Source organism: Myotis lucifugus, unplaced genomic scaffold (genome assembly GCF_000147115.1).
Source record: "Myotis lucifugus unplaced genomic scaffold, Myoluc2.0 scaffold_276, whole genome shotgun sequence".
Classification (NCBI taxonomy): Eukaryota; Metazoa; Chordata; class Mammalia; order Chiroptera; family Vespertilionidae; genus Myotis; species Myotis lucifugus.
The window spans coordinates 544,081-562,512 of record NW_005871324.1 but is presented as its reverse complement, the minus strand read 5'-3'; the positions used below and the strand labels follow the sequence as shown (position 1 = coordinate 562,512).

Sequence of the window (18,432 nt, the reverse complement as noted above, 5' to 3'; positions counted from 1 at the left end):
CTGAAGAGTCCAGATTATTGGGTCTCCCTTGGCTGTCTGGGGAGCAGACAGCACCTCTATGTACCACTTCAGTCAGATCAGCCCCTAAAGAGTGATACATTCAGCAGAAGAGCAAACTGGCTATCTTTTTATTTTTTATTGATTTCAGAGAGGAAGGGAGCAGGAGAGAGAGAGAAACATGAATGATCGTCTGCCTCCTGCATGCCCCACACTGGGGATCAAGCCCGCAACCCAAGCATGTGCCCTTAACTGGAATCGAACCTAGGACCCCTCGATCCGCAGGCCAACACTCTATCCACTGAGCCAAACCAGCCAGGGCCAAACTGGCTATCTTTTGTTGTTGTTAATCCTCACCCGAGGATCTTTCCCCCCCACTGATTTTTAGAGTAGAAGGGAGGGGGAGAGACAGAGAAACATTGATTGCCTCCTCCCTGACCAGGGCCAGGATCGAGCCTGCAACTGAGGTACGTGTCCTTGACCAGCATCAAACCCAGGACCCCTCAGTCCGAGGGCCCATGCTCTAGATCAGGGGTCCTCAAACTACGGCCCGTGGGCCACATGCAAATACAAATATTGTATTTGTTCCCGTTTTGTTTTTTTACTTCAAAATAAGATATGTGCAGTGTGCATAGGAATTTGTTCATAGTTTTTTTTTTTAAACTATAGTCCAGCCCTCCAACGGTCTGAGGGACAGTGAACTGGCCCCCTGTTTAAAAAGTTTGAGGACCCCTGCTCTAGATGCTGAGCCAAGCCCACTAGAGCGAGCAAACTGGCTATCTTGAGGTCATGGAATTAATGAGGGTGTACCTGAGGGAGTCCTTAGATCATTTCCTTGAGGGGTTACCCCCAGAAACCACCTTCTGAGTCTCCAGGACCATGGGCAGCTGAGGCATTGACTCAGCCCAGAGCCCTGACCATTTATTTATGTTAATCCTCGCCTGGGGATATTTTTTCCATTGATTTTGTTAAAAATTTGTTTTTATTGCTTTCAGAGAGAGAAACATCAATGATGAGAAAATCGTTGATTGGCTGCCTCCCACACGCCCCACACTAGAGATCAAGCCAACAACCCCGGCATGTGCCCTGACTCAGAATCAAACTGAGTCAAACTGTGACCTCATGGTTCATAGGTCGGTGCTCAACCACTGAGCCATGCCAGCCAGGCTCCATTGATTTTTAGAGAGTGGAAGGAGGAGAGACAGAAATATCGATGTGAGAGAGAGCATCAATTGGTTGCCTCCCACATGCACCCTGACCAGGGGCCAGGGATCCAGTAAGTGGCTTGACCAGAATGGAACTCACAAGCCTTCAGTCTGAGGGCCAGTGCTCTAACCACTGAACAGCCGGCTAAGGCTTATTTTTTTAATTTGATGTTTTTAGAGAAGGGGGAGAGAAGGAGAAACATTGATTTGTTATTCCACTTATTTGTGGACATATTGGTTGTTTCTTGTATGTGCCCTGGCTGGGGATCAAACCCACAACCTTGGCACATTGGGGCGATGCTCTACCGAGCCAGGACATCTGACACTATTTTCTGTCAGCCTAGTTCCTTGCCTGTAATGACACCAGCTGAGAGCAGGCCTGCATGTTTCTGGGAGGGAACATCTTACCTGGGATTTATTTGACCAGGAAGCAGGAAGCAGTCCTTTCCTTTGATCATTGGCTGGGGTTCTCTGCCATGTCCCAGCACTTGATTCCCTTTGAACCTCAGGACAACCCCTTGGGCACCATTATTCCAATTTTTACAGAGGAAGAGACTAAGCATCTGTGACAGCCAAGGGCACATGGCCTGTGTTCTTACACAGTCTAGCTCCACTACTGGTCTCTTTGAGCCCAGATGCAGCCACAGTTCCCCCTTCCCCAAAGCCAGAGGCCTGCAAGACCCTCTCAACTTCCTGAACTCTGGAGTTAACATTTTCTTGCCTCCCTTCATTGTTGTTGGGTTGTTGTTGTTGTTTTAATTGATTTTAGAGAGGAGGGGAGAGGGTAAGAGAGAAAAACATTGGTGTGAGAGAGAAACATGGATCAGTTGCCTCCCGAATGCATCCAGACCTGGGATCGAACCTGAAACCTGGGTATGTGCCCTGACCAGGAATCAAACCCAAGACCTTTCGGTGCACAGGGTGACACTCCAACCAACTGAGTCACACTAGCCAGGCCCTTCCTTTGGTCTAATTGTTCAGTTCAAAATATGGGCCTTATTCACTCCTGTGCCCACAGCAGCCTGACTTCTGCCACCCTCTAGCTCCAAGGTTCCTCTGGCAAGGGCCTCAGGACTTCCTCAAGGCCAAGTCCATAGGCTGGTGGCCTCACCCTGCTCTTGTTACTTGGCAGCACCTCAGTGCCCCGCCCTGCAGGGCAGCCACCTGACGCAGTAGAAGGCAAAGCCTGAGTTGGTCTGAATTCTTCCGGCCCCAACACCAAATTGGCTTCTCTCCTTGCTTCTCTCATGCATCGTGGAGGAATGTCACCAACCTGAGGACTGGAGCTGAAGTTGGGACTTCAGCAGAGTGCCTGGGCCGGGCAGTACTTGTTAATGGCTAATCTGGGTGCTTAGAAGTGTTTTTTGGAAAACTTTTTTTTAAAATATATTTTATTGGTTTTTTACAGAGAGGAAGGGAGAGGGATAGAGTTAGAAACATTGATTAGAGAGAAAGATCCATCAGCTGCCTCCTGCACGCCCCCTACTGGGGATGCGCCCGCAACCAAGGTACATGCCCTTGACTGGAATCGAACCTGGGACCCTTCAGTCCGCAGGCCAAGGCTCTGTCCACTGAGCCAAACCGGTTCGGCAGGAAAACTTTTTTTTTTAAGTAATCTCTAGTCTTCTTTTTAATTGATTTCAGAGAGGAAGGGACACAGAGAGAGAAACATTAATGAGAGAATCATTGATCAGCTGCCTGCTGAATGCCCCCCACTGGGGATCGAGCCCACACCGGGGCATGTGCCCTGACCTGGAGTAGAATTGTGACTCCTGGTTCATAGTTTGATGCTTAACCACTGAGCTACACTGGCAGGTGACTTCTTTTTCAATAAAAATTGAGATTATAATATACCTCCTAAAAAGTATCCAAGTGAGACATTCTTCTCCTCTCACGCCTCCCAAAAGAAAACAAAAGCTAAGCATGAACAAAATGAGAGTGAAACTTGTTTTATATGTCTTTTCTGGAATAGTGACCGGGTTTGGGCCCTGGGAGTTGCTTTTGCCTGCCCCTGTGTCTAACAGTTTTCTGGGCACAGTTTATAAACCATTCAAATTTTACAAGACACATTATTTTATTAATATAGTGATCTCTCCCCACTACACCTAAACAAAGACGATGCTTACGTAGAAATGTGAAGAGCAGAAAATGTTTGGCAGGCCCCATGCCGAGATATCACAGGCTGACCCACCTGCAGCCAAGAGGGCTTGCCAAAGGTCTGGCTGTCACACTGAGGCATGAGGATCTGGGCAAAGAGGTGGCATCTTTCTGCCCAGGGAAGTCACAGAACCCCCTCTAGGGTTGGTTTGTGGGCTGTGCCAAAGCACAACCCTTGCCACGTCCCTGAGCACTAAGGCGTTAGTCCTTGGCTGTCAGGGTCATGGTTGGGAGGACTCCAGGAAGGTTGCTAGAGTGGCTTCACCAGGTCTCTTGGACTCTAGGTCATGGAGGGCACAGAGCTGCACGCCATCCTGGGCCAGCCGGGCCTGCAGCGTGGGCTCTGTGAGGACACGCAGCTCATGCAGCCGTTCCCAAGAGCAGGAAAAGGCGTCGGGGCCCTCACCGCAGCCTCCAGCGGGAGGCACACTGGGGTAGCCTGGGTGGGCCATCAGCTCCGCTGTCAGGGAGTGACCTGTGGGTGTACCTTCCAGGGCCCGAGCCAGTGCTCCTGACACACGATGAGCAGACATGTGCCGGCCACAGGTGCTCAGACCCACGAAGGCATCCGTCCACCTGTGGATACCCAGGCATCAGAGCACAGACGAGCAGGACAGTGATGGGCAGGGCTAGGCCAAGGGCAGATGAGAAAGGAAGGTACTCAGCTAGCCAGCTGGACCCACTGGGACCTGAGCCAGGTAGGGAACAGGGCACAGCGGTTTGGGGGTCCTCACCTTAGGCCACTGCGGGAGAAGGGGCCCACAGCAGCCCGGGCATCGCGCTCCACTGCACACGCGAAGGCGCGCGCAGGGGCCTCCAGCCAAGTACAGTCGCCCAATCCTCGCTCCAGCGGCAGACGCGTGAAGCGCACCCCATGGGCCTGCAGCGCCTCTGCGAACACCTGGCACACGCCTGCGGGCGGGCGGGGCGCTGTCAGGGAGGAGCACCTCTCCCCACCTGCGAGCACCTCTCACCGCACCTGGGCACACCGCCCCCTGCCTGGCACCACCAACCTGGGAGCACGTGCACATGCTGGTGCCCGTCCACGTGGGTGGGTTTCCTGCCCAGTAATTCCTGGAAGCGACTCAGCTGGGCCTCCAGCTCTTCCCGCACCTGGAAGGAGAGGACTATGGCACCTTAAACGCCCGGGAGCAGCTACCGATGAGGACCAGCTACCCACCCCCCACCACCCACCCCCGTGCCTCCGGGTGACTGCTCTAGAGTTGGAACCAGGGAAGCATCCAGAGCCCGCTCCCGTTCCCGCCCCTGATGGCGTCATGGTACCCTCTGGGAGGAGCCTTGGGGGGTGTCCTCCTCCTGCAGCCGCACTTCCGCACCTGGGACAAAGCTACATCTTTGGCTGCCACCGCCTCCCGGAATCCCATCTTGCCCAGGAAGAAGCCTTCGGGGCTGAGCAGCGACGAGGCGCCGTGGCGGGCCGGGCCCACGGGGCGGCCCTCGGACAGGTTGGCGTGCAGTCCCGTGGGGATTCGGTGCCTGAGGGTGGAACGCGAGCCGGAGCACAGGCGGCCACCGAGCGGCGCCGCCCAAATCCCATTCTGACTCGGGGGTCACTCCTCACCTGCGGGCCAGTTCCGCCGCGCTCTCCGCCGTCGCGCCGTTGACCAGCAGGGACACGCTGGTCACAGCTCCGGCCAGGAAGGCCTCAACGATGCCCTCATCCCGCCGCGGGCAGTACCCAAAGTCGTCCGCAGTCACCACCAGCCGCACGCGCGGCCAAGCCATCCCTCAGCCAGAGCGCGCGGCTGGGGACCTGATGGGAGTGAACCGGCCAGTCCAGGCTCCGCCCCGAAACGCAGCCCCAGGCCCCTCCCCGACGCCCACACCCGGACGCGTCCCCACTTCGCCTTTGTTCTTGCCACCTAGTGGTCCCGCCGTGGCCCTGCAACGACCTCCCGCCTCCCGCTGGGCTCCAAACCAAGCAGACCACGGCCAGGGCTAGATTGATTGCAACGCGACACTTTCAGCGACTGCAAAAATAACATTTAATATGAAACACGCAGAAGAGAAAGCCTGAAGAAAGAAATCTCTTCCCCTTCCCCGAGATTACTACTGTCAATTTTCTGGGTACAGCGTCCTTCCAGTATTTTCGCTAAGCAAATAGACACACCTAATTCCTCTTCTCTCCCTCCCCAACTTCTGAGAAATAATGATCACATCAATGTTATCTCATTTTTGTAATGTTTCATTTTAAAAAAAAATGTTTTTATTGATTTCAGAGAGAGGAAAGAGATGGAAACATCAATGATGAGAACCATCGACCAGCAGCCTCCTGCTTGTCTCCTACTTGGGGGATCGAGCCCGCAACCCAGGCATGCGCCCTGACCGGAAATGGAACGGGGACCTCCAGGTTCATAGGTCGAGGCTCAACCACTGAGCCACGCCCATCAGGTTGTATGTTTCATTTTTCATAGTGATTATGAACTTTTCCATGTTTTTATTAGCTCTTTATGTGTCTTTTTCTTTTTTCTTTTTTTAAAAATTTATTTTATGTGTCTTCTTTTTCAAACTGCCTGTCTTTTACTGATTTTTTTTTTTAAGGAGTGGCTTTTGTGTGTGTGTGTGTGATTTGTAAAAGCTCTAAACAATAAAATGAAAGAAAACATGTAATACCAATGGCTTCATTTGAGGAAGCATTAGCCCCTACTTCCGTCTCTTGAGCTCTGTGCCAGACTAATTTTTACATTCACAACCTCCTTTTTTTCTTTTTTTAAAAATATATTTTATTGATTTTTCACAGAGGGGAAGGGAGAGGGATAGAGAGTCAGAAACATCAATGAGAGAGAAACATCGATCAGCCACCTCCTGCACACCCCCCCCCCCCCACTGGGGATGTACCCACATCCAAGGTACATGCCCTTGACCGGAATCGAACCCGGGACCCTTCAGTCTGCAGGCCAATGCTCTATCCACCGAGCCAAACTGGCTACGGCTTCTTTTTTTCTTTGTGGTTCAGAGACACTTTCCTTACCCATGACTGTACAAATAATCACATGGTTGATAACCAGGGTTTTCATTATGATGTCTTGATTTTCCCAATGGAAGTGCAGCATTTGTGTTCCGCCTATGACATTGATAATGTCATTTCCATTTACCAATGTTTTATAGATGAAGAAACTGAGGTTCAGAGAAGGTTAATTTCTTCCCAAAGTGACCCTGCTAGGAGTAGTGGAGCTGGGACTACCTCCGGAGCTCTGAGCCTGCATCTGCGTATGCTCTGGTCCTTTAGGCCCTGGCTGCCCCTAGTTCAGGGGCTGAGAGGAAAGAGCTGAGCTAGAGAATAACAAATGAATAACCAATTTCTATGAGGGCACAGTACGAAGTGGAGGCCTCAAAGAGTTCACTGAGCTCTTGGCATAAGGACTGACTGTTGTGTTCAAACATGATTATTAAATCATCAGACCTCACTCTAGCCAGTGTTGCTCAGTTGGTTGAGCATTTTCCCGAGCACAGAGAGGTCCCAGTTTGATTCCGGTCTCGGCACATGCCCGAGTTGTGGGTTCAATCCTCAGTAGGGGGCATTCAGAAGGCAGCCAATTGATGTTTCTCTCTCCACCTCCCTGTAAAGTCAATAAAAACATACTTTATTTTTTTTTTTTAAATCATCAGACCTCAATCAACCAGCATTCTCCACTAGGAAACTGATCCTGGAAAGGCCAAAGGTCTTTGAGTGTCTAAAGACTGGAAGAAGGAAATTGAAATTCACTGAGCATCTATACTAATACTATGAGTGGTACTAGAAATATTAGAGATTAGGGGTGAGCACCTCAATCCCTAACTCCAAGGAGTGCCGCCTGGTAAAGTGTGGCAGAATCTGGAATGGGGTTTGCCATCATTCTGTTGGAGAAGGAAGGGTGAGCCTTTGGGAAGCTTCTCTGAGAGGTGACACCTGGGAAGGGGGCTGCATGAGGAGGAGTTTATCAGGCAGAGGGGGAGAGGAGGTAAAGATATATGGGGATCTTATGGGGTGTTGGGTGTGTTGTATGAAAATGTAATCTCCAGCCCTAACCAGTTTGGCTCAGTGGATAGAGCATTCGCCTGCGGACTGAAAGGTCCCAGGTTCTATTCCGGACAAGGGCATGTACCTTGGTTGCGGGCCCATCCCCAGTAGGAGGTGTGCAGGAGGCAGCTGATTGATGTTTCTAACTCTCTAGCTCTCTCTCTTCCTCTCTGTAAAAAATCAATAAAATATATATTTTTAAAAAAGAAAATGTAATCTCCATATTCCCTGCAGAAGGACATTCAATTCCCTTTATAAAGGGGGAGCAGAGATCATAGCGGTTGAGTCCACAGGCAGGAAACGACAGAGCTGGGAATGGAAGCTAGACCTGTGACTTAGAGCCGGATTCTTTCCTGTGCGCTCAGGGAGACTGCAGACGGGAGAGGGCTCCAGACGGACCTTGGGGTTGTTCACAATGGGCGAGGGGAGGACACTGGAAAGAAGAGCCGGAGGCCCAGGGCGACGCAGGGACCCGATTGGATGTGCTTGTGTCACTAGAGACTTTGACTTTGCCCCTTAGGCTCGCTTCCCTCGGGGCAGATAAAGGAGTGAGGATCAGAGTGGGGATCAGAGCCGCTCACTCCTGGCTCCCTGGCTCCCTGGCTCCCTGGCTCCCTGGCTCCCTGGCTCCCTGGCTCCGAATGCGGGAGTGACAGAACTGGATGAATTAGGGGAGGGGCCATCGTGGGCCCCGCCCACAACCTTTGTGTCGGGGGAGCTGGAGAAAGAGCGCCTGTTGAGAGCCAATCAAGATGCCGCATGTAAATGACCCCGAGGGGCGTTCTCCGAGCGACTCCAGAGCAGTGTCGCTGCCCCGCAGCGGGCGCAGATCGCACTGCCTGGCGCCATGCGAGGCGCCAACTTTGGTGAGTCGGGGGGTTCGGCCACGGACAGACGCCCGGGCGCCCGGGGTCTGGGAGGGGCGAGGATTGGAGATGGTCAGAGTCAGGATGAGGACGTCCTCGGGGACCCCAACCCCAACGGTTCCGGACACGGATGTGTATGCGGACGCCCAGGGGTCTCCGAGCAACCGCAGGGCCAGACCCCTGAGGGCCTTGGGGTGGCGGGAGCGAGGGACCTGTGGACCCGGGGCCACTGACGCAGTGTCCTGCAGAGGGACGGAGACTCGAACCTATGGAAGCCTGGGGAGAAACTCACGCCTTCTCCCCGTCCAATGCGGAGAGGCAGCCGCGGCCGCACGGCAAAACGGAAGAGAGAGGACGGCTGGCAGCCGACCGGTGCACCCACATCATGAACACCTGCCGCCACCACTCCGGATACCTGGCGGACGATGAGGCCGGCCACATCACGTACCGGGCCCGGGTAGGTGTGCCCGGGAGGGCCTGACTCTGAGGCCCGGCCCCATAGGTCCCTCGCCTGCCCCAGTGCCCCAGATCACAACACCCCTTCCTCATTTCCACTGCGCTGACCCCCTGCTGGGCCCTAGTCACCCTCAATTGCTTTTTCTTTTAAAAAATATATCAGCACATAGGTGTTTTAAAACACGTTTTTATTGATTTCAGAGTGTAAGGGAGAGGGAGAGAGAGATGGAAACATCAATGATGAGAGAGAATCATTGATCGGCTGCCTCCTGCACGCCCCCTACTGGGGATGAGCCCACAAGCAGGCATGTGCCCTGGCGGGGAATCAAACCCTGACCTCCTGGTTCGTAGGTCGTGGCTTAATCACTGAGCCACGCTGGCCAGGCACCCTCACTTTCATCCCACGTCCCCCTGACTTCCAGTGGCCTGGGAGGAGCTCAGTAGACTGGGGCCCAGAGTGGGATCATGGGGTCTATTCAAGGCTTAGGACTCTAGTTGCAGAAGTAGCCGTGGGGTGTGCAGGGCTCAGGACCACAGGTGGTCTGTACAGCCCAGCAGTGGAGCAGGACAGACAGATGAGGAGCCCAAGTGGGAGTCAGAGGGGTTTTGTGATCACCCACTCACTCCCTGTGGGAGGCCAGAGGTGGGCTTTCAGATCCCCTTGTGCCCACAGTCATACAGCCTGAAGGTGGCAGAACCAGGGCCTAAACCCAGGGCTCTAAGCACAGTTCCTTCCGCTGCCCACCCAGTGCCTGGTGCTTTAGAAGGACCCCCGGGACCCCTCCTGCTCTGGGGCATTCCTGATCACTGTGACATGCCTTTCTGCTCAGGTGCAGCCGCCTAAGAAGCCACCGTTCCTGAAAGTGGAGCAATCCTCCAATCTGGGCCACGTGCCACACCCACCGTCGATGTATGGCCCCTCCGGCAGCTCAGGGCTTCGCAGCCACCGTGGGAGCACGAGGGACCCTCGGCCCTTTGGCAGTTTCCTGGATTTCCTTGTGGAGGGCCAGGTGCTGGAGAGCCTGCAGAGGGTGGTGGAGGAAGCAGCCGAGCGCATGGCTACCATGAAGACAGAGACTGGGGCGCCGCTGGTGGATGTGCAGGACCCAGTGGAGATGCCGAGGGGGGGGCGACGTGTGCGTGCCCGGCCCAGCCTCAATACCGTGCACCGGCACCACGTCCAGCCCAGCCTCTGCATCGGGCACCCCAACAACTACCCATCCTGCTCCAGCTCCATGTCTGACTCACATAGCAACGCCACAGTCGGCTACCCGGGTTCCTATGGCCGGGACAGCGACCTGGGCTACCGCGGCCTAGGTCCACTGCCACCCATAAGGGACAAACTGCTGCAGGAGAAGAGCCTCAAACGGCTGCTGCGGCTAGAGAACAGAGGGGTAAGATGTGGGGTTATGGCCTGGGTTGGGGAGGATGGAGCCCAGCCCAGAGCTCAGGGTCAAGCCTGGCTTGGCTGTTCCTGGACACCTCTGAGAATCCCCCTCTCTCTTCAGAAACGCCTGCCCTGCTCCCAGGGGGACGCCCTGCTGTGGGACTCACTGGGCTCAAGCTTGGGCACACCGGAAGCATCAGAGCTGGGGATTGGCGAGAGGGAGCTGAAATTCCTCAAGAGAGAGTTCAACAAGGAGATCAAGTCCTTGCTGAGCCAGTCAGAGGCCTTCAACCTGCCCGGCTACTCTTCGTTCCGTGAGCCCCATCGGACCCTGGACCTCCTGGCCAAGCACCACCTCTTCCCTGCCCTGCAGAGCGTGGTCAACCAGGCTGTGGACAAGCTCAGTGGCGCCCTCCGGCAGAACGGCTGCCCTCTCTTCCCATCCGAATGGGAGCCCATCACAGACCCCAATCTAGAAATCACCCCAGGCTCCAAACTGGCCACACCCAACCCAGAGACCAATGATGATCTCCCCTCCACCGCAGCCTCCAGCTCCAAGATGACAGGAAGAAAAAACAAGCCCAGAACACGGGACAAGTCCAAGGAAGGTGGTTCCACCATGTCTAATGCCCAAGGAGCCACCAGATTTAGGCTCCAGGTGATACCCACGGAAGAGCCCAAGGTCCCCTCGCCCCACCCCCGGCAGGAAGCACCTGACCCGTACCCCAAAGAACAGAGATCACCCCTCTTTTCTTCTGGGCCTCTGAGCTCCAGCCAAAGGGCCCAGCCCTGGCGGAGCCTACACATCACCCTGCCTGCCCCCGGGATCAAGGTGGAAGTGCCCAAGCAGACCCACCTGACCCAGGTCCCAATTCCGCAGACCTTCCACCACCTCCCTGCATTCGTACCACTCTCCTCCTTAGTAAGAAAGTTCACCCCAACACTCGCTTCACTGTATTCTGATGTGACTACCTCTAGGGCAAAGCTGGAAAGTTTAGGGGCGAACTTGGAGGGGAAAGGCCCTGTCAGCCACCATTCCTAAAAGCCGCTGTCACTGGCAGGCGCCCATGGTTCAGGTCTCTCGCCCTGTGCAGCGGAAACCACCTGAACAGGGGACAAGCTGATGGGGGCTAGGAACCCTGGCCTAAATACTGCCAGGTGTTATGAAAGATGAATAAAGGCTATTTTTAATTCTGGGTATTTTTTTAACATTTGCATGTGAAATTGGAGACCGTTCCATGTGGAAAGGGTCCTGTCCCTTGCGGACAGCAGCCTGAGCCTAGAGTGGGGCTCTGCATCCTAGGTCTACTACCCTCTGGTTCTGCTGCCTGGGCCAGGGCTCCCGTGGATCTGCCCGGATGACAGGGAGTTGACCAGGAAGGGTGTGGAGAAGATGTAGGTGGCTTCATCCTGGTGGGTCTCCAGCACAGACCCAGACCCTCTCTTTCCCATCAAGGCCCGGGCACACCTTCCTCCTCTGAACCCTGGCCTGGGCAAGAATCTGCTGGAACCTGGATTGTCCAGGCTCCAGTTTGGCTGACAATGTGACTACGGTCACCTGCCTTGTCCTGTAGCCTGACCGGTGTGGCCAGTGTGATGAGAGTGTGATACGTGTGAGGGTTGGCCGACATGCAGGACCTGTGCTGAGCTGTTGAGCGGGAAGCAGAGCAGATGTGTTGAGGCCATACCCTTAGTGTGACAGGCCTGGTGTCCATGTGGGTGACATGTAGGGTGCTGTGGGTGTGAGGGACATCCCAGGACAGCAAGAGTGGCATGACATGTCTCCCTTTCCCTCCCTGGCTGCCGCACAGAGCCCCCATTACAACAGGAAGAAGACGACACTGCCCTCCATCTCCTCCAAGTCCATATCTTACATCTCCAACCCCTGGTCTGAGGAGCTTATCAACGACATGACGGAGCAGGCTGTCTCCTTGCTTGTTTGCAAGTACAAGTTTGAGAGGAACCTCACCAAGCAGCTGGGCCTCATCTCCTTCCCCATCACTGAGACACTCGTGGACCTCTTGCTGGGCTTCAAGAAAGTGAAAGGCTCCAACATCTGCCTGTCCTCGGAGGTCAACTGGAACGACCTGCTGCGCATGCTGGAGGAGGCGCAGTGGGCCCGGCATGTGTCCCTGGAGGCCTCCCAGCATGACGCCTCCCAGCACACTGCCTCCCTCCCAGGCAGCATAGACACCCCCTCCACATTGTCTATGCAGGCCACTGTCCTGGATCAGGTGGCCAAGGAGCCAGACCCCCAGGTACCCACCCTTCAGGAGAAAGGTACTGCTGAGGAGCACAAGCCCACGAACCAGTTGGAGCCCAAGCCCTCCGCATCCCAGAGCACTGGCACGGGCTTCAAGCAGCCTGAGCAAGTAGTGGACATGGGGGAGAGACAGAATAGGGAGGGGGAGGGGGAGGAGGAGGAAGAGGGGGAGGAGGAGGAAGAGGAGGAGGAGGAGGAGGAAGAGGGGGAGGAGGAGGAAGAGGGGGAGGAGGGGGAGGAGGAGGAAGAGGGGGAGGAGGAGGAAGAGTGGGAAGAGGAAGAAGAGGGGGAGGGGGAGGAAGAAGAAGAGGGGGATGGGGAGGAGGATGAAGAGGGGGATGGGGAGGAGGATGAAGAGGGGGAGGGGGAGGAGGATGAAGAGGGGGAGGGGGAGGAGGAGGACTATAACATTTTGGGGAGATGAGACCCAGAGCATCCCTGAGTGTAGACAGAGATCAGCCATTCCTCAGACGGCCCTGGAGATTGCCCGAGGCTCCCTAAGCTGAACCAAGTTCTGGGTTCCCTACTCTCTCTCCTGCTCTAGGGAAATGTTGTCCACCCAGCTGGCCCCTGTCCCGAGCAGAGATCAGAACAGGCTAAGTGCCCACGAGACGCTCTGCTCAGCCTCTCAAGAGATCCTACAGGGATAATAAAGCTTCTGTTGATGGAGCAGTGTTCTTGTCTGGAGATTTCAGCCTCCCTTTCATGCACTTGCTCACCTGCCCCTGGATAGCACATCCCAGCGGGCCAGGCCTGGCCGCCGCTGGCTTTCAGGACAGCTGGCAGTGCTCTGACCCCCGTGACCTCACATGCTCTGTTGAACACAAATCGCTGTTCCTGGCTTTTCTGTACTCCAGTCAGCATGGTTCCGGCTCTTCGGGCCTCTAGGGTTCATGGTCGCCTTCCATCACAGCCTCTTGTGCATCATGGCTTCTGCCTCCAGCGGCAGCTCCTCTGCCAAGGCACTTCCCCCCTCCCTTTGGCTTTGGCATGTCACACATATTCCTACTGAGGAGTCACCCTTTCCTGCTGCTGCTCTCACGGCCACCTGTTTTCCTAATTTGTATTTCCTACCTCCACCTTCTGAATCTGGAGGTTCTATGCCAAGCCACATGGTGCTGCGGCTTGGTCAAGCTGTGGATTGGCTGCCCCAGGTTGGCCACTTGACTCTCCTTATTTCAGTGGTGCCGGACAGGCTGACTGCCTCCAGAAGGGTCCGTGGGCACGGCAGGTCTCATCTCCAAGGTTCTCCGGGGGCTTCTGGCCTTCCTGTGCCACCTGTGCAGCGCCCTCCTTCCCTCTGCCTTCTCAGGGCAGTCTGTCTGCTCCCCTGTTCAGGCATCTTTGCCCCGGGACCAGCTCCACCTCTCCCCTCACCACCCTTTCCCCATGGCTGAGAGAGCACGCGAAGATGCTTCACACTGCCTCAGCACCCAGGGGCAGAGGCCAGGCCTGGGCAACCCAGCCTGGACATGCTCAGTGGCCCCCGGGGAAGGACCGCTGGAGCCAGGCAGGAAGGACCTTCCGTACAACACCCACACCCTAAGCCTCAGGAGGAAGACTTGCTACACTGCGAGTCAGAGGGATCAGAGCACTAAGGTGGAGCAGGGTATGTGTGTGTGTGTGTGGGGGGGGGGGGGACCCACTTTACCACAGCGTTCTTTTGGTAAGGATCTCTCAGGGAACATGCTCAGCCCATAAGACCCATTCCCTGAGGCCACCCACTGCCACCACCACCACAGTGTGGAGCCACGATAGCCGTCTTCCTGCACTTGGCCACAGTGCTGGGACCTATTGGCACAACTCTAGCCAAGCGAGGCCACTCAGGTTCTTTCCTAGAGATTCTGGTGCAGTTTGCACTGACGGCTGAAGGCAAGCGTGGATGGTGAAGCGCAGCCATCTTCCACCCCTCGCCAGAGAGGGCAAGAAACGCTGATGCCATAACCGGTTTGGCTCAGTGGATAGAGTGTCAGCCTGCGGACTGAAGGGTCCCGGGTTCGATTCCAGTCAAGGGCATGTACCTTGGTTGCGGGCACATCCCCAGTGGGAGGTGTGCAGGAGGCAGCTGATCGATGTTTCTCTCTCATCTCTCATCGATGTTTCTAGCTCTCTATCCCTCTCCCTTCCTCTCTGTAAAAAATCAATAAAATATATTTTTTAAAAAAAAGAAAAGAAAAGAAAAGAAATGCTGATGGCAGGAGGGAGCCAAGAAGGGGAGCCCCAGGATTCTGAGAGCGAGCAGCTGTTGATACCTGTCAACTTCCCAGGTCCCACTGCCGAGTCCTTAAGGGAGAATTGAACATATCCCCTCCCCAGCCTCAGAAGTATGTGCCCAGGGACTGTCCTGGGATGGGAGCAGGCCCTTCCCTTTGGAAACTACTGGCACATGGTACTAGAGACACCTGACCTTAGCTCCTGTTCCAGGTGTCTTGCTGTGTGAGAAACCACTCTGAGACTTAAGTGGCTCCAAACCATTTGCCATGATCCTGGATTTTATTTTATTTTATGTTTTTTATCCTTATTCAAGGATATGTGGTGGTGGTGGTGGGGTTGGTGTGTGTGTGTGTGTGTGTGTGTGTGTGTGTGTGTGTCTTATTTATTCTTAATATTTTTATTGATTTCAGAGAGGAAGGGAGAGGGAGAGACGGAAACATCAATGATGAGAGAGAATCACTGATTGGCTGCCTCCTGAACACTGGGTATCCAGCCTGCAACCCAGGCATGTGCCCTGACCTGGAATGGAACTATGACCACCTGGTTCATAGGTCAATGCTCAGCCACTGAGCCAACATGATGAGGCTGTGTGTGTGTTTTTTAAAAAATTTATTAGAGAGAGGGGGGGGGAGGAGAGAGAGAAACATCTATGTGAGAAAGAAACATCAATTGGTTGTCTCCCATACTCACTCTGGCCGGGGATTGAGCTCACAACCTAGGCGTATGTCCTAACCAGGAATGGAACCCACAACCGTTGGTGTACAGGATGATGCTCCAACCAACTGAGCCACCTGGCCAGCGCTATATTTTTTATAATCCACTTCTAGAGTAGGGTATTTATTATAAACTTGCTCAGTAGAAGAATAACAGTCTGTTTTGTTTATGAGATTGCAAAACACTCAAGAAGCTTGACTATTCAGACATGTATTGAACCCAGAGCCCACACAACACCAAAGAAATGGTGTTTTTTAAAAATATATTTTATTGATTTTTTACAGAGAGGAAGGGAGAGGGATAGAGAGTTAGAAACATCAATGAGAGAGAAACATTGATCAGCTGCCTCCTGCACACTCCCCACTGGGGATGTGCCCACAACCAAGGTACATGCCCTTGACCGGAATTGAACCTGGGACCCTTGAGTCCGCAAGCCGATGCTCTATCCACTGAGCCAAACAGGTTAGGGCAAGAAATAGTGTTTTGAAACAAGAAGCAATTTTAAAAATAAAACTGGCCAAATAATAGGTTGATCATTTAGCGTTTAATTGAGTTATAAAATATCTCCCCTAAAATGTCTTTTTTTAAAAAATATATTTTATTGATTTTTCACAGAGCGGAAGGGAGAGGGATAGAGAGTTAGAAACATCAACGAGAGAGGAACATCGATCAGCTGCCTCCTGCACACCCCCTACTGGGGATGTGCCCGCAACCAAGGTACATGCCCTTGGCCGGAATCGAACCTGGGACCCTTCAGTCCACAGGCCGACGCTCTATCCACTGAGCCAAACAGGTTAGGGCCCCCTAAAATGCTTTTTAATCTAACTTGGGGTTTGATTCACTAATAAGTCTAGAAATACAGTCTATTGTAGTCACAGACACCCACAAATATGCCATCGGGGAATGAAAAATCGTGTATTTTGAGGGTTGTGTTATTGGGACCATGACCTTCATTCCAGGGACCCCAAAGTTGCTTGTACTAACTCAGGAGAGGTCACCCGATTCCCAGAGAGAAACAGGAAGAGAACAAAAAGAATGAACACTTCCCTTTCTGACGACGGTCCCTTTCTGCAGGTGCCTGGCATGATCTGATATATAAGGCACAGTCACTTTCCTGTGTAGAGAATGTCTTGGAGGGGCCAGGGTAGCAGAAGCAGGGAAATCAGTTAGGATGGGGTGGTAGATATCTAGAGGGAAGATGGGGTGACTTGGATTAGGGCGGTGATGAGGGATGCAGGAGAGTTGCCTCCCAATCTGTTTTGGAGTCAGTGTTGGATTAGATGTGAGTGCAGTAAAGAGAGGAATCAGAGATGAATCCCAAGGTTTGGCCTTGAGCAACTAGTGACTGTTGTAAGTTTCCCACCCTTGAAGACCCATGCATGTCAGGAACCTGGAACACACAGTCGCCTAGGCTTGGTTGCTACAGTCACTTTCTAACGGGACTCTGGTTCCCTAAGAGCTTTAGGGCTTTCCGGTGAGAACATGCCATTACACCAAGCACCACAGCTCCCTGCTGCCCTCTGCTGCCTGGTGGCAATAGTGTCAGGGAAGGAGTCGGTGAGAGGCATGTGGATTCAGAAACCCCAGGGTCCAGGGACTGAGGTGACCCAGTGTCAGAGAGGGGAGATGACCGAGTGACTGGGGGAGTATTGATCCTAGAGTCCGGGAGCTGAAGGGCCAGGCGATTCATTATCTAACATCTGTCGACTTTGTGACCACAACATTCAGTGGTCGAGCAACCTCAAGACCCTGCAGCTTCGGACCCAGGGGCTGAGGACAGAGGCCATGATTGGGGGCTCAGGGATCCAGGATGAAGAAGCTTCATGACCGGGTTCAGAGGCTGCTGTTGGACCCTCCCCCGGCAGCTCTCCCACCGCTGGGAGCCACACCAGCCTCCCTTGGCTGCTCATTGGTGGGGCGTCGGAAGCGTGGACCAATCAGAACCCTCCTCGTGTCTTCAGCTCCCTCCTCTGGAAAGCTGGCCGCGACGAGCCAATGGTAGGGCCGGCGGAGCGCCGTGCGGATCCGCGATTGGCTGCCTCGGAGGCTCGGTCCCAGCCGGATTGGCCGGCTGCGGAGACGGAAGCGGCTCGGGCCGGAGCTGGCGGAGCCCGGCCGGGGCGATGTGGAGCGCGGGACGCGGCCGCGCTGCTGGTGCGGCGCTGCTGGGGCTGCTGCTGGCGCTCTCGGTGCCGGGCAGCGGCGCCGCCAAGACCGGCGCGGGGGTCGTGACCTGCGGGTCGGTGCTGAAGCTGTTCAACACGCAGCACAGGGTGCGGCTGCACTCGCACGACGTCAAATACGGATCCGGTGCGCGGGGCCTAGGACTGGGCATCGCTCGGGGGTTTTTTGGGGGCTGGTATTTAGAAGGCTGAGTGATGGTGGAGGTCTCCGGCCCAGGGTCTGGGGGTGTCCTGGCGGAGTTATTGGGGGACCGAGGAGGACAAGGACCGGCGGTTGGAGGGGGTCGTCGCTAGGTTGGGGGCGAAGAGGGTGGTCTGGGAGTTCATCCGGGGACCAGGGGTGGGACCTGGGAGGGGAACCGTTAGGGTATCAGGGTGGAGGCGGTCCTGGAAAGTTTATGGCGTTCGGGCTGAGGGTCGCGGGTTCCGGGACTGACGGCGACCCCGTGGGTGGGGTGGGGTGTCGCCCTCAGGCAGCGGCCAACAGTCGGTGACCGGCGTGGAGGCGTCGGACGACGCCAATAGCTACTGGCGGATCCGCAGCGGCTCGGAGGGCGGATGCCCGCGCGGATCCCCGGTGCGTTGCGGGCAGGCGGTGAGGCTGACACACGTGCTCACCGGCAAGAACCTGCACACGCACCACTTCCCGTCGCCGCTGTCCAATAACCAGGTGAGCCCTCCCCGCGGCCCCAGACTCCTGGGGCGGGGGGGTGGGGGGGGCGGGTGAGGGGCCGGGGACAGAGCCTACGCTTCGTCTCACCTTCTCTGAGCCTCAGCTTCCCCTGGGAAATGGGAATTTAAATTCAGAAATGTTTACCGAGCGCCCCCTCTCGGGGACACACGGGACTCCTCCGAGGTCCCGCTCAGCCCAGCGGAAAGATGGACAAGGAAGCGTGTGATCTGAACCTGCTGGTAGCTCCACTCCTGGGGGGCGAGTTGGACCCTGGAGGGGATCCACGTGGCTTTGGG

The 18,432-nt window shown here is 54.9% G+C and overlaps 3 protein-coding genes and 1 long non-coding RNA gene across 4 annotated transcripts in view; 3 read left to right on the top strand and 1 right to left on the bottom strand.

The window, feature by feature from the left end:
• Positions 1-3,263: 3,263 nt before the first annotated feature.
• On the bottom strand, positions 3,264-5,144 carry YDJC (YdjC chitooligosaccharide deacetylase homolog). Its single transcript, XM_006099507.3, has 5 exons — positions 4,942-5,144; positions 4,697-4,856; positions 4,373-4,472; positions 4,094-4,271; positions 3,264-3,935 (listed from the first exon to the last, which is right to left on the bottom strand). The coding sequence occupies exons 1-5, from the start codon at positions 5,103-5,105 to the stop codon at positions 3,581-3,583; spliced, it is 957 nt and encodes a 318-aa protein (XP_006099569.1). The 5' UTR covers positions 5,106-5,144; the 3' UTR covers positions 3,264-3,580.
• LOC111828065 lies at positions 5,112-7,445 on the top strand. The gene is made up of 3 exons (XR_002831829.1): positions 5,112-5,447; positions 5,600-5,771; positions 6,990-7,445. It is a non-coding gene; the product is annotated as an uncharacterized LOC111828065 (long non-coding RNA).
• A 122-nt stretch (positions 7,446-7,567) lies between these two features.
• Positions 7,568-14,241, top strand: CCDC116 (coiled-coil domain containing 116). The gene is made up of 6 exons (XM_014465055.2): positions 7,568-8,246; positions 8,495-8,703; positions 9,533-10,096; positions 10,211-10,747; positions 11,901-12,482; positions 14,095-14,241. The coding sequence occupies exons 1-6, from the start codon at positions 8,228-8,230 to the stop codon at positions 14,239-14,241; spliced, it is 2,058 nt and encodes a 685-aa protein (XP_014320541.1). The 5' UTR covers positions 7,568-8,227.
• A 3,089-nt stretch (positions 14,242-17,330) lies between these two features.
• SDF2L1 (stromal cell derived factor 2 like 1) overlaps positions 17,331-18,432 on the top strand; it is a 2,451-nt gene continuing 1,349 nt past the window's right edge. The window contains exons 1-2 of the mRNA XM_006099508.2: positions 17,331-17,590; positions 17,937-18,133. Coding sequence (XP_006099570.1) covers positions 17,404-17,590; positions 17,937-18,133 — 384 coding nt within the window. The 5' untranslated portion in view covers positions 17,331-17,403. The remainder of the gene's footprint in view (positions 17,591-17,936; positions 18,134-18,432) is intronic.

Coding starts and splice junctions, on each gene's coding strand:
- YDJC (XM_006099507.3), bottom strand. CDS start 5,105: ATGGCTTGGCCGCGCGTGCGGCTGGTGGTGACTGCGGACGACTTTGGG. Junction 4,857..4,941: donor GCGGCGGAACTGGCCCGCAG/GTGAGGAGTGAC, acceptor TTCCACCCTCAG/GCACCGAATCCCCACGGGAC. Junction 4,473..4,696: donor AAGATGTAGCTTTGTCCCAG/GTGCGGAAGTGC, acceptor CTCTCCTTCCAG/GTGCGGGAAGAGCTGGAGGC.
- CCDC116 (XM_014465055.2), top strand. Junction 10,097..10,210: donor TGCGGCTAGAGAACAGAGGG/GTAAGATGTGGG, acceptor CTCTCTCTTCAG/AAACGCCTGCCCTGCTCCCA. Junction 12,483..14,094: donor TAGTGGACATGGGGGAGAGA/CAGAATAGGGAG, acceptor CCACCACCACAG/TGTGGAGCCACGATAGCCGT.